Source organism: Rhinoderma darwinii, chromosome 3 (assembly GCF_050947455.1).
Source record: "Rhinoderma darwinii isolate aRhiDar2 chromosome 3, aRhiDar2.hap1, whole genome shotgun sequence".
Taxonomy (NCBI): domain Eukaryota; kingdom Metazoa; phylum Chordata; class Amphibia; order Anura; family Rhinodermatidae; genus Rhinoderma; species Rhinoderma darwinii.
The window spans coordinates 9,352,392-9,367,137 of record NC_134689.1 but is presented as its reverse complement, the minus strand read 5'-3'; the positions used below and the strand labels follow the sequence as shown (position 1 = coordinate 9,367,137).

Genomic DNA, 14,746 nt, shown 5'->3' with positions numbered 1-14,746 from the left:
AGCACCCAAACACTGCAGATATAATACACATACATCACCCAAACACTGCAGATATAATACACATACATCACCCAAACACTGCAGATATAATACACATACAGCACCCAAACACTGCAGATATAATACACATACAGCACCCAAACACTGCAGATATAATACACATACAGCACCCAAACAATGCAGACATGATACACATACAACACCCAAACACTGCAGATATAATACACATACAGCACCCAAACACTGCAGATATAATACACATACAGCCCCCAAACACTGCAGATATAATACACATACAGCACCCAAACACTGCAGACATAATACACATACAGCACACAAACACTGCAGATATAATACACATACAGCACCCAAACAATGCAGACATGATACACATACAGCACACAACAAACATATAGCACACATACAATGCACACAACACTCATACAGCACCCATACCATACACATACAGTACTCATTTTGAACACATGCACACAGCACCCATACATAAAAACATAGTAAATATTCATCACCTCCACCAAACACAAACAATACACATACAGTACACATACAGCATCCATACAGTACACATACATCACCTACATAATACACATATAGCATCCATACAGTACACATACATCACCCACATAATACAGAAACAATTGTCGTGGCCCTCAAGCCTAAAAGAAGAAGAAGAGTGGTGTGGTCCTCAAGCATAGAAGAAGAAGAGTGGTGTGGTCCTCAAGCATTGAAGGGGAAGAGTGGTGTGGTCCTCAAGCTTTGAAGAAGAAGAGTGGTCTGGTCCTCAAGTATTGAAGAAGAAGAGTGGTGTGGCCCTCAAGCATTGAGGGGGAAGAGTGGTGTGGTCCTCAAGCATTGAGGGGGAAGAGTGGTGTGGTCCTCAATCTTTGAAGAAGAAGAGTGATGTGGTCCTCAAGCATTGAGGAGGAAGAGTGGTGTGGTCCTCAAGCATTGAAGGGGAAGAGTGGTGTGGTCCTCAAGCATTGAGGGGGAAGAGTGGTGTGGTCCTCAAGCTTTGAAGAAGAAGAGTGGTCTGGTCCTCAAGCATTGAAGAAGAAGAGTGGTGTGGTCCTCAAGCATTGAGGGGGAAGAGTGGTGTGGTCCTCAAGCATTGAGGGGGAAGAGTGGTGTGGTCCTCAATCTTTGAAGAAGAAGAGTGGTGTGGTCCTCAAACATTGAAGAGAAAGAGTGGTGTGGTCTTCAAGCATTGAAGGGGACAGGCGGTGTGACACTCAAGCATTGAAGAAGAAGAGTGGTGTGGTCTTCAAACATTGAAGAAGAAGAAGAAGAGTAGTGTGACCCCCATGTATTGAAGAAGAAGAAGAGTGATGTGAACCTCAAGCATTGAAGAAAAAGAGTAGTATGGCTCACAAGCATTGAAGAAGAAGAAGAGGAGTGGTGTGACCTTCAAGCTAATTCAATCCTCCCTTGTTTGCCAATAAGGAAGGAGTATGAGAATCACTTGATCCTGGTCCTGCCCCCTAGGGATTCCTTATGGTATCATTGCTCAGGATCGCCTTTATGTTGCGTTCACCATTGCTCAGGGTGTCATGGCGCAAAAGCTAAAGCTGGTCTTCCAGCAAGCTGCCTAACACCTCACTTCAACCAAGGGCCATAGCTATGGGCGAATTCAAAGATAGCAGTTGCACACGGGCCCTGCTGTCTGATAGGGCCCAAAGGTTCCTCCGACATTCAGGGACACCAGTATTATAAATGACACATGGTCGGTGGGGGGCCCTGATATCGATTTTGCATTGGGCCCCTGAGTTACGATCTACTCTAATTACTGTATCATTGCCCCCCTTTTATGTGCCAAGTGTTCTATATGCCACCCAGACTTTGGGGTCTGGTAACAACTACCACCTCTGCAGCCCCTATAGTTATACCACGGCCATGTCTTCCGTATTACAAGTCTTCTTGATATCTTTTGCTGTATACAGTTGTGGACTCTTGATATATGATCCGGGCTCCACCGTATCGTTACTTTCTCTTTCTTCTCAATAAAACTCATATTTTTGCCACTGGTCACAACAACCTGTCGGAAACCATTAAAGTGCCGCTGTCACGTGACCGCCGTTCCGAGGACATTGATTAAACCGCTACAGGTGTCCATGTGGATCGTGTTCCCTCCGGGGCTTGTGAAGTCTCCTGATCAAAGGCTCAGTCTGACGGCAGATTTATAAGTGGCGTAATGAGTTACGGGACCTTGGGTCCTATCAGTCCATATGTTGGGCACATGTTCTGACCGCTCCAGCACGCACGGCGTTAAATTACTGCCTCGCTGACGTCATAGATCCTCACGTCAGAGCCCACATGAGCCAATGGTTACTATGGTATAAATAAATTGATCTTGAGCCAGGGCTACATTGAGAATTTTTGTAGCGCTACTGATTTATTTTTAACTCATGAGTGACAGCTGCAGTCCACAAGATCGCATGCAATCCAATGTATTCATGTGGACTGCAGCTGTAGCTCAAAAGTTAAAATCAACCAGTAGCGCTACAAAAAGTCTCAGTGTAGCCCTGGCCTAAACCTGTTGCACAACTACAACTCCCAGCATGCCCTGACAGTAGTTTCCTGTCAATGTGTCTGCTATGGGGCCCGTGGTGAGAAGGGGCCCAGAACTAAACTTCTTTTGCATTATAGCGTCTAACTGCAGCTGCCACTAGGGGGAGCTCTTTGCATACAGATTCATACAGCTTTATTTGAGATCGACACTGCACTTTTTGGGGGGGCACCTATATAAAAACTCTTTGAATTAATACAGTCATTCAATTATATGGACTTGCGGCTCAGGGGAATGAGGGAATCCACAAGCCCAGCAGATCAATTCACCCCTCTATATTTGTAGCCCTAGGAGAATATCCCGGAAATGAAGACCCTTTGATCAGCATGTGGCTTCATTTATCAGCCGCTCTCCCTAGGTGAGGATTACAGGAGCAACGATCAGGAAGATCTAAGCAGTAGTATATTAAATACGGAGCAGCATCAAAGACCCTTATAATGGAGGAGCGCGGGGGTCTGCACTAACTAGAGCTTGGATAACCCCTTTAATATGACAGATGTGAAGACCATACACCGGGGGGGCTTAAAAGGGTTTTCCTCTTTTCTAGAAATAAAAGCTTAATCATTGCATAATAAAAATTTCTGCAACATTCTAATATACTTTGTGTTTCGATTCTTCACCTTTTTCAAGATCTCTGATTGCTGTCAGTGAATGGTAATATTCTTCTTTACATCCCGAGGCTGAAAACCCTTCCTGACCTAATACATCTCACAGCTGAGGGTTCATAACAGTTGTGTCCAGTCTAGACAAACACATCGTCAGCACAAGTCTCTCTCCTGTGCTGGTAGTTTGTTACAATGTATCAGGAAACTGTCAAAGAAGAGAAATTCACACTTTGCCTGAAGTTTTTGTATATAAGTGATGATATTGAAAAATAATTTATATAAAATTTTCACAATCTGTGTATCACGTGTGACATCGTAGGAAATGGTCACTGTGTCACTTGGCGTCATTGCATGTAGTATATGCCACCATGAGCTGGGGTGGTGGGTATAGCAGCTGCTATGGAGTCCAGCAGCTCATGGGTGGCATACCCATGTCTCATGTGTATGGGGCAGTTAGTAATCTCTTGCTGTGGAAAGTTATCATGGTCATTGGTCACCATTAAAAAAATGTGCCACCCTCTTGTAGCCTCCGCTTATCACTGGCATTCCTAGACTGATGCCAGACCAGTCATGGGTATATCATGTCCCATGGAGACAACCCAACAGGGTCCATGGAGAGGGTAACATAACATTACCCAGCTCAGTTTTGCATCATACCCCTTCCTCATGGGTGGTGTTACCCTATGCCAGACCACCCCCTCCAAGGGCAATATTACCAAACTAGGGAGGAAAAATGCCCACAATCAGGAAAAGGGTGAGGCTAAATGCTACTATACTACTATGACAGGGGCATAGCTTGGCGGGGCTCGCTTCTTCCCCTGGGGGTGCCAACAAGCCACTCTGCTTTGGCAAGGGTATTTAATTACAGGACTAGAGCAATTAATTAAATTTTTGCCCCTGGTGAAGGAAAGCCAAGCTACACCTCTCAATATGGGGCACCTATAGTTCTGTAAGTCTCGGGGGTGCAGTCTTGTTATAACTGCGCCCCCTAGTGGTCAGTATGATACTTAGTTATAGGATGTGCTGTAAGAACCTGTCCTCCGCCGACTGGCATGTTGGATACCAGAGAAACTGGGAATCTGGCAGAACAAGCCGAAGGCAGTGACCTGAAGTGAACTATCGTGTAGTGAAGAGGTGGGACCTGCAGCAGTCAGGGGTCCAGGAAAACAGGGGTTAATGACAGGCCAGCTGGACTTTTCCATGGCTGGTAGTAGTAGTAGGGACACCCCTGGCAGGAAACGTACAATGACCCCATTTAGCTGCATCTCCACCCAGTAACACACTGACCGGCTTCTCTCAGGACGTGTTGGTGCCCGAGCTCCTTGCCAGGTTCCTGTGAATGTATTTATAACACACTGGCACCAGTCAGAGCTCTGTGGGTGAGGTATGGAAACCTGACGTATGCCCGCTGAATCAAACAAAGACTAATTTTAGGGCAGTCATTCATAAGTTCCTACCAGGTAATGAATCTGCAACTTTCACTACTTTACTATACAACAATATCATACCATTTGTTGCGAAATGAATAGAATTGATACAATTTACAATTAAAAAGAACAGCGCAGCACCAGTACAGCACAGAACTGCTGCAAAGTGTGGCTCCCGCTCTGGAGGATTTTGCGAAAACATGATCAGCCATTCGTTTAAAAAAGGAGCCATGTAATACCACATTTCTCCAGCAGTGGCCGCTGCTGGAAAAATATGTAGTGGTCTGTGGTCTCCACTGGCGATCACAGATGATCACTGAGGATTTCAGCCCCTGGATCAAAAGCAATTGGCTTATTAATAGTAAATCCTCGTTTAGATGAGACAAAAACTTTAAGTATCATCGCCCTGTCAGCATTTTGCCGGCGGGTAAATTTTAATTATGGAGCCATATTGACTGTATATAAGTGAATTCAGGCTATAATGGTAGAGTATGGATCTATATATCTACCTACATTGTCTTCTATGCAGCAAATATGGCTCCATAATAGAAAATTTGCCCATTGGCAGAACGCCGAAAAGGCGAATATTTGCTGATTCGCTCATCGCTAGTAACGGATTATCATATCAAACTATTATATTGGTAATTCTAAACTAAAATCATCAACAGCAATACAAAATTCTCTCATCATAAAATATTTCCTGGCCTGATATTTTGCTACAATGTATCAGTGCAGGAAAAATGTATCAATTTGAAGTCCCAGTTACTTGGCTCACAGAGGATTAGTTAAAATTGTAGCAAACCCTCAGCTGTGAGAAGTATTAGGTCTGTGCAGGTTTTAAGCTTCTGAATGTAAACAACAATGTTCCCATTCACTGACAGCAAGCAGTAATCGTGTAAATGGTGAGTAATTGAAACACAAAGTACACATGACCACAATGGCGACTTTTGAAGGTAGACTACACTAACAATTACATTTGAGAAGTAAATTTTATTTTCCCCTGTAGAACAAGAAGTTCTAATAAAACTTGTAGAGTGGAACGCCCCGCACGTACTCAGGACCTCTGCATGCTGTACAATCCATTAATACAGCTTTATAATCACACCCAAGCCTTATATGTCCAATATACACACATCAAGACAAAACACATAGTAACGACACCGTCTGCACCAGCCCAAGACACATTCCAAGACACTCGCCAGGACGCTTTTTATACGGACTCGGATTGTAATATATTCACTTAAATCTATACACATGCTTCGTATTTTCCCTTCTCACTCTTGGCTTTAAAACGGTTGCAAAACTTTCCAGAATTTATCAAAAAACAAAGAAGATGAGACTTTAGAGCAGTTATGACTTAAAGTGATCCTCCAGCCAGAAGTATACACCAGTCTGTGCTCCCGACTCCTCATCAGCAGTCACTGTGGGCAGTCTATAGCTTCTATTCTAGTAACAGGAAGTAGCTGTCTAATCACCAACATTGTCAGCCATATTAGCAATCATGGGGCTAATTCTCCTGTCACTCGGTCACCCACAAGATCCATCCCCTATTACCAGGTCTTACTGATATTCATACATATTAAGAGAACCTTCCCCTCCTAACTTGCTGTACATAGTGATATGGAGCATGCTGGTATAACCTGGGGATCTTCTGTATATAATTATATATGTACAGCTGGTATAAGTTATACATCTTCTTGTATATAGTGATATGGAGCATGCTGGTATAACCCGGGTATCTTCTGTATATAATTATATATGTACAGCTGGTATAAGTTATACATCTTCTTGTATATAGTGATATGGAGCATGCTGGTATAACCTGGGTATCTTCTGTATATAATTATATATGTGTATAACTGGTATAAGTTATACATCTTCTTGTATATAGTGATATGGAGCATGCTGGTATAACCTGGGTATCTTCTGTACATAATTATATAGGTACAGCGGGTATAAGTTATACATCTTCCTGTATATAGTGATATGGAGCATGCTGGTATAACCTGGGTATCTTCTGTACATAATTATATATGTACAGCTGGTATAAGTTATACATCTTCTTGTATATAGTGATATGGAGCATGCTGGTATAACCTGGGTATCTTCTGTATATAATTATATATGTACAGCTGGTATAAGTTATACATCTTCTGTATATAGTGATATGGAGCATGCTGGTATAACCTGGGTATCTTCTGTATATAATTATATATGTACAGCTGGTATAAGTTATACATCTTCCTGTATATAGTGATATGGAGCATGCTGGTATAACCTGGGTATCTTCTGTATATAATTATATATGTACAGCTGGTATAAGTTATACATCTTCTTGTATATCGTGATATGGAGCATGCTGGTATAACCTGGGTATCTTCTGTATATAATTATATATGTACAGCTGGTATAAGTTATACATCTTCTTGTATATAGTGATATGGAGCATGCTGGTATAACCTGGGTATCTTCTGTATATAATTATATATGTACAGCTGGTATAAGTTATACATCTTCTTGTATATAGTGATATGGAGCATGCTGGTATAACCTGGGTATCTTCTGTATATAATTATATATGTACAGCTGGTATAAGTTATACATCTTCTTGTATATAGTGATATGGCGCATGCTGGTATAACCTGGGTATCTTCTGTATATAATTATATATGTACAGCTGGTATAAGTTATACATCTTCTTGTATATAGTGATATGGAGCATGCTGGTATAACCTGGGTATCTTCTGTATATAATTATATATGTACAGCTGGTATAAGTTATACATCTTCTTGTATATAGTGATATGGAGCATGCTGGTATAACCTGGGCATATTCTGTATATAATTATATATGTACAGCTGGTATGAGTTATACATCTTCTTGTATATAGTGATATGGAGCATGCTGGTATAACCTGGGTATCTTCTGTACATAATTATATAGGTACAGCGGGTATAAGTTATACATCTTCTTGTATATAGTGATATGGAACATGCTGGTATAACCTGGGTATCTTCTGTATATAATTATATATGTACAGCTGGTATAAGTTATGCATCTTCTTGTATATAGTGATATGGAGCATGCTGGTATATCCTGGGTATCTTCTGTGTATAATTATATATGTACAGCTGGTATAAGTTATACATCTTGTATATAGTGATATGGAGCATGCTGGTATAACCTGGGTATATTCTGTATATAATTATATATGTACAGCTGGTATAAGTTATACATCTTCTTGTATATAGTGATATGGGGCATGCTGGTATAACCTGGGTATTTTCTATATATAATTATATATGTGCAGCTGGTATTAGTTATACATCTTCTTGTATATAGTGATATGGAGCATGCTGGTATAACCTGGGTATCTTCTGTATATAATTATATATGTACAGCTGGTATAAGTTACACATCTTCTTGTATATAGTGATATGGAGCATGCTGGTATAACCCGGGTATCTTCTGTATATAATTATATATGTACAGCTGGTATAAGTTATACATCTTCTTGTATATAGTGATATGGAGCATGCTGGTATAACCTGGGTATCTTCTGTATATAATTATATATGTACAGCTGGTATAAGTTATACATCTTCTTGTATATAGTGATATGACCTTGCTGGTATAACCTGGGTATCTTCTGTATATAATTATATATGTACAGCTGGTATAAGTTATACATCTGCTTGTATATAGTGATATGGAGCATGCTGGTATAACCTCGGTATCTTCTGTATATAATTATATATGTACAGCTGGTATAAGTTATACATCTTCTTGTATATAGTGATATGGAGCATGCTGGTATAACCTGGGTATCTTCTGTATATAATTATATATGTACAGCTGGTATAAGTTATACATCTTCTTGTATATAGTGATATGGAGCATGCTGGTATAACCTGGGTATCTTCTGTATATAATTATATATGTACAGCTGGTATAAGTTATACATCTTCTTGTATATAGTGATATGGAGCATGCTGGTATAACCTGGGTATCTTCTGTATATAATGATATATGTACAGCTGGTATAAGTTATCCACTTCTTGTATATAGTGATATGGAGTATGCTGGTATAACCTGGGCATCTTCTGTATATAATTATATATGTACAGCTGGTATAAGTTATACATCTTCTTGTATATAGTGATATGGAGCATGCTGGTATAACCTGGGCATCTTCTGTATATAATTACATATGTACAGCTGGTATAAGTTATACATCTTCTTGTATATAGTGATATGGAGTATGCTGGTATAACCTGGGTATCTTCTGTATATAATTATACATGTACAGCGGGTATAAGTTATACATCTTCTTGTATATAGTGATATGGAGCATGCTGGTATAACCTGGGTATCTTCTGTATATAATTATATATGTACAGCTGGTATAAGTTATACATCTTCTTGTATATAGTGATATGGAGCATGCTGGTATAACCTGGGTATCTCCTGTATATAATTATATATGTACAGCTGGTATAAGTTATACATCTTCTTGTATATAGTGATATGGAGCATGCTGGTATAACCTGGGTATCTTCTGTATATAATTATATATGTACGGCTGGTGTAAGTTATATATCTTCCTGTATACAGTGATATGGAGCACGCTGGTATAACCTGGGTATCTTCTGTATATAATTATATATGTACAGCTGGTATAAGTTATACATCTTGTATATAGTGATATGGAGCATGCTGGTATAACCTGGGTATATTCTGTATATAATTATATATGTACAGCTGGTATAAGTTATACATCTTCTTGTATATAGGGATATGGAGATGCTGGTATAACCTGGGTATCTTCTGTATATAATTATATATGTACAGCTGGTATAAGTTATACATCTTCTTGTATATAGTGATATGGGGCATGCTGGTATAACCTGGGTATTTTCTATATATAATTATATATGTGCAGCTGGTATTAGTTATACATCTTCTTGTATATAGTGATATGGAGCATGCTGGTATAACCTGGGTATCTTCTGTATATAATTATATATGTACAGCTGGTATAAGTTATACATCTTCTTGTATATAGTGATATGGAGCATGCTGGTATAACCTGGGTATATTCTGTATATAATATATATGTACAGCTGGTATAACCTGGGTATCTTCTGTATATAATTATATATGTACAGCTGGTATAAGTTATACATCTTCCTGTATATAGTGATATGGAGCGTGCTGGTATAACCTGGGTATCTTCTGTATATAATTATATATGTACAGCCGGTATAAGTTATACATCTTCTTGTATATAGTGATATGGAGCATGCTGGTATAACCTGGGTATCTTCTGTATATAATTATATATGTACAGCTGGTATAAGTTATACATCTTCTTGTATATAGTGATATGGAGCATGCTGGTATAACCTGGGTATCTCCTGTATATAATTATATATGTACAGCTGGTATAAGTTATACATCTTCCTGTATATAGTGATATGGAGCATGCTGGTATAACCTGGGCATCTGCTGTATATAATTATATATGTACAGCTGGTATAAGTTATACATCTTCTTGTATATAGTGATATGGAGCATGCTGGTATAACCTGGGTATATTCTGTATATAATTATATATGTACAGCTAGTATAAGTTACACATCTTCTTGTATATAGTGATATGGAGCATGCTGGTATAACCTGGGTATCTCCTGTATATAATTATATATGTGCAGCTGGTATAAGTTATACATCTTCTTGTATATAGTGATATGGAGCATGCTGGTATAACCTGGGTATCTTCTGTATATAATTATATATGTGCAGCTGGTATAAGTTATACATCTTCTTGTATATAGTGATATGGAGCATGCTGGTATAACCTGGGTATCTTCTGTATATAATTATATATGTGCAGCTGGTATAAGTTATACATCTTCTTGTATATAGTGATATGGAGCATGCTGGTATAACCTGGGTATCTTCTGTATATAATGATATATGTACAGCTGGTATAAGTTATACATCTTCTTGTATATAGTGATATGGAGCACACTGGTATAACCTGGGTATATTCTGTATATAATTATATATGTACAGCTGGTATAAGTTATACATCTTCTTGTATATAGTGATATGGAACATCCTGGTATAACCTGGGTATCCTCTGTATATAATTATATATGTATAGCTGGTATAAGTTATACATCTTCTTGTATATAGTGATATGGAGCATGCCGGTATAACCTAGGTATCTTCTGTATATAATTATATATGTACAGCTGGTATAAGTTATACATCTTCTTGTATATAGTGATATCGTCCATGCCGGTATAACCCGGGTATAAGCAGCAGGAACTATATTCACTATACAACCTCTTCTCTTGTACCCGTAGCCGTGTTTTTTCCATCCGCCCATCGTGTGCGTCGTTCTTCTGCTGAATTCCTGGACCCCGTTCTTCAGATGTCAATGCCGGAGGTGGAGCTGCTCTATGAGGTCAGTGGAAAATCTATAGATTCTTTCCAGGATGGGCAGATGACAAGTAACTTCTTATTATAAGTATTGGCGGATAGTGCGGCTGATTGTGCGGAGCGGTCGCCCTTCCCAGAGCAGATGCTGCTCTATAATATTTCACAATGTACAGGGGTCACCAGACAGTTCTTAATGTCCATATAAAGACACATGGTATTGAATAACCTTTGTATTACAGCTGTATACCATTATAAACCACTAGGGTGGGCCATCCAGCTTTTCCAGACTCCTGATTGGCAATTATGTCTTATGGTGCAGTAATAGTAAGGTGCATTACTAGGCAAATTTGCCAACCAGGAGTCTTGGAAAGCTGGGTGGTGTAACCGGGTGGGTTGTAATGGTGGACATTGATCTATGTTAGAAAAAGATACAACTATGAAAAGGCTGAATAGAATTTTTATCAATTTGTCTACAGTGGACGAGTGATTCCCAAATCTATAGGTGGGTCAGGAATGTAACGTTTATATGGAGTCTGTACTTGGCCTCAATGTCAATATTTTATTCCATCACTTTGTGTATTTCTATAACTTTATAACTTGTGTATCTTCCAGTAATTAGTTACCATTGTGGAATAAAGATTATGTAAGTAATAAGAGAAGGAAGGACAAGAAGGGGGGAGGGAGATAGATAGATAGATAGATAGATAGATAGATAGATAGATAGATAGATAGATAGATAGATAGATAGATAGATAGATAGACAGACAGACAGACAGACAGAGTTTGAAAAATGTTCCCAGATATTTAAAGCGTACCTAGCTTTTCAGAAAAAGCTGTAATTTGTGTTTACAAGAGGAATATTACTTTTGGCCATTATATGACTTGTATGCAGCATGTCTGTGTGTGTCTTTCTCGCTCTCTGCTCCCTCCTCCTACTCCCCCTCCCCTCTCCATAGACTTGTATGCAGCATGTCAGTGTCTCTCGCTCTCTGCTCTCTCATCCCCCTCTCCATAGACTTGTCTGCAGCGTGTCAGTGTCTCTCTTCTCCCTCCTCCTGCTCCCCCTCTCCTCACCACAGACTTGTATGCAGCATCTGTGTCTCTCTCTGCTCCCTCCTCATGTTCCCCCCTCTCCATGTCTGTGTCTCTCTCTTTCTGCTCCCTCCTCCTAATCCCTCACCCTCTCCATAGACTTGTATGCAGCATGTTTGTGTCCCTCTCTCTGCTCCCTCCTCCATAGACTTGTATGCAGCGTGTCTCTCTCTGCTCCCTCCTCCATAGACTTGTATGCAGCGTGTCTGTGATTCTCTCTCTGCTCCCCCTCCCCTCGCCATAGACTTGTATGCAGCGTCTGTGTCTCTCTCTCTGCTCCCTCCTCCATAGACTTGTATTCAGCGTGTCTGTGATTCTCTCTCTGCTCCCCCTCCCCTCTCCATAGACTTGTATTAGTGTCTGTGCGTGTCTCTCTGCTCCCTCCTCCTACTCCCTTCTCCATAGACTTGTATGCAGCATGTCTGTGTGTCTTTCTGCTTCCTCCTCCTGCTCCCCCTCCTCTCTCCATATACTTGTATAGGCAGGCAGTAAAGCGACACATCCTGCAATCCCCCAATTCTGCTCTGTAACTTTGCTTGACAACAGGAGATGGACAGCAGATTACAGGAAGAGGCACACCCAGGGGCAGTAACTTCACACAGAATTTGCATTGATAAAATAACTTAATTTTAAATTTGTGAATTACAAAGTCGCTCTATATCAGGTTTACTATTAGTTTGGAATAAATTGTTTAAAAAGTTAGTGTCCATTTATAGTTTCTTTCCTCTTCTCCTAGTTCCTATCTACTGGAGTGAACATTGACCAGGACGACAGGCTGACTCTTCGTGATCCAGAGTTGTCTTCTCTAAGAAGCGCCACCACCTTTGACGTTGTCTGCAATGATGTAATTCCTAAGTCTATATCAGAGATTCGGAGGTTGGGAGATAAATTATCTCACGTTCCTGGACCCTTAAAGAGAGAGGACTTTGAGAGGACACTCTTGACCATGGCCTACGGAGCCCTGAAGACTTCCCAGTCAGACAATAGCGACCAGCAGAAGTTCTGGATGCAGAGCCTCACCAAGCTCTTCATAGCCTTGAGAAGAGACTTGATGTTCCCATATAATAAAGGGGGGCAGCACTGAGCCGGGGTCCTCACCACCTCTCCTTGCATGTTGTCATACACCTACGATATATCAGACAATATAATTTATTTTACCTAATGCAGTGCCGATGGATCTACAGACTTGTTTCCTTGGGTAGAAGATCCTAAAATGTTGCGTTCCCTTTGGACGTATTTTTTTTTTGGAGGGGGTGGTATTGTATGACATAGCTTTACTCATTGTGATAAAAACAATTTTAAAGGGTATCTGTCACATGGGAGCCCCCTTTAAATTATTGCATCTATCAGATGCCCCAAGAACACTAACCTAGGAGGCCAAATTGTATCCACTAGAATTCCTCCAATCAGCACTAGTAGGGGGGGGGGGATCCCCTCTCATCAGTGATCAATATTTGGTACTACATGGCCATTCAGCTGAGCCAAGAGGGATCACATGACCGCACTGGGACTCCTTGGAAGCAGGAAGAATCCTAGAACAGGTCACATGATCACTCTCAGCGCTGCTGACTGTCCAATGTACTGAAAAGGAGTATCTCTTAGTGGGCCCAGTTCCACCTGTCTTGCTCTAATTTAAAGGAGAAGTGCTCCAACATAAAATAATAAAATATATAAAGTGATATATGAAGGATATCTCGTGTTCAGTCTACAAAATTGCCACTTATCTCCACCATTGAACACCACAAATTTGCTGACCGTTTCCGAATAATCAGCAGAATAGTGAGTGCAGCTCTGGAGTATAATACAGGATGTAACTCAGGATCAGTACAGGATAAGTAATGTGTGTACACAGTGACTCCACCAGCAGAATAGTGAGTGCAGCTCTGGAGTATAATACACGATATAACTCAGGATCAGTACAGTATAAGTAATGTAATGTATGTACACAGTGACTCCACCAGCAGAATAGTGAGCGCAGCTCTGGAGTGTAAGGCTATGTTCAGACGGAGTATTTTGCCGAGTTTTTTGACGCGGAAACCGCGTCGCAAAACTCGGCAAAAACGGCCCGAGAACGCCTCCCATTGATTTCAATGGGAGGCGTCGGCGTCTTTTTCCCGCGAGCAGTAAAACTGCCTCGCGGGAAAAAGAAGCGACATGCCCTATCTTCGGGCGCTTCCGCCTCTGACCTCCCATTGACTTCAATGGGAGGCAGAGAGAGCGTATTTCGCGCTGTTTTTTCCCTGCGGTGCTCAATGGCCGCGGGCGAAAAACGGCGCGAAAATCGCCGTGCAGGGAGAGGAAAATCTGCCTCAAAGTTCCAAACGGAATTTTTGAGGCAGATATTCCTCCCCCAAAATACTCCGTGTGAACATAGCCTAATACAGGTTATAACTGAGGATCAGTATAGGATAAGTAATGTAATGTATATACACAGTGACTCCACCAGCAGAATAGTGAGTGCAGCTCTGGAGTATAATACAGGATGTAACTCAGGATCAGTACAGGATAAGTAATATAATGTATGTACACAGTGACTCCACCAGCAGAATAGTGAGTGCAGCTCTGGAGTATAATACAGGATATAACT

The 14,746-nt window shown here is 40.6% G+C and overlaps 1 protein-coding gene across 1 annotated transcript in view; it reads left to right on the top strand.

Annotated features, from left to right (window-relative positions):
- FAM180A (family with sequence similarity 180 member A) overlaps positions 1-13,846 on the top strand; it is a 63,786-nt gene extending 49,940 nt beyond the window's left edge. The window contains exons 2-3 of the mRNA XM_075859807.1: positions 10,992-11,092; positions 12,896-13,846. Of these exons, the coding sequence (XP_075715922.1) occupies positions 10,992-11,092; positions 12,896-13,243 (449 nt within the window). The 3' untranslated portion in view covers positions 13,244-13,846. The remainder of the gene's footprint in view (positions 1-10,991; positions 11,093-12,895) is intronic.
- The last annotated feature ends 900 nt before the right edge of the window (positions 13,847-14,746 follow it).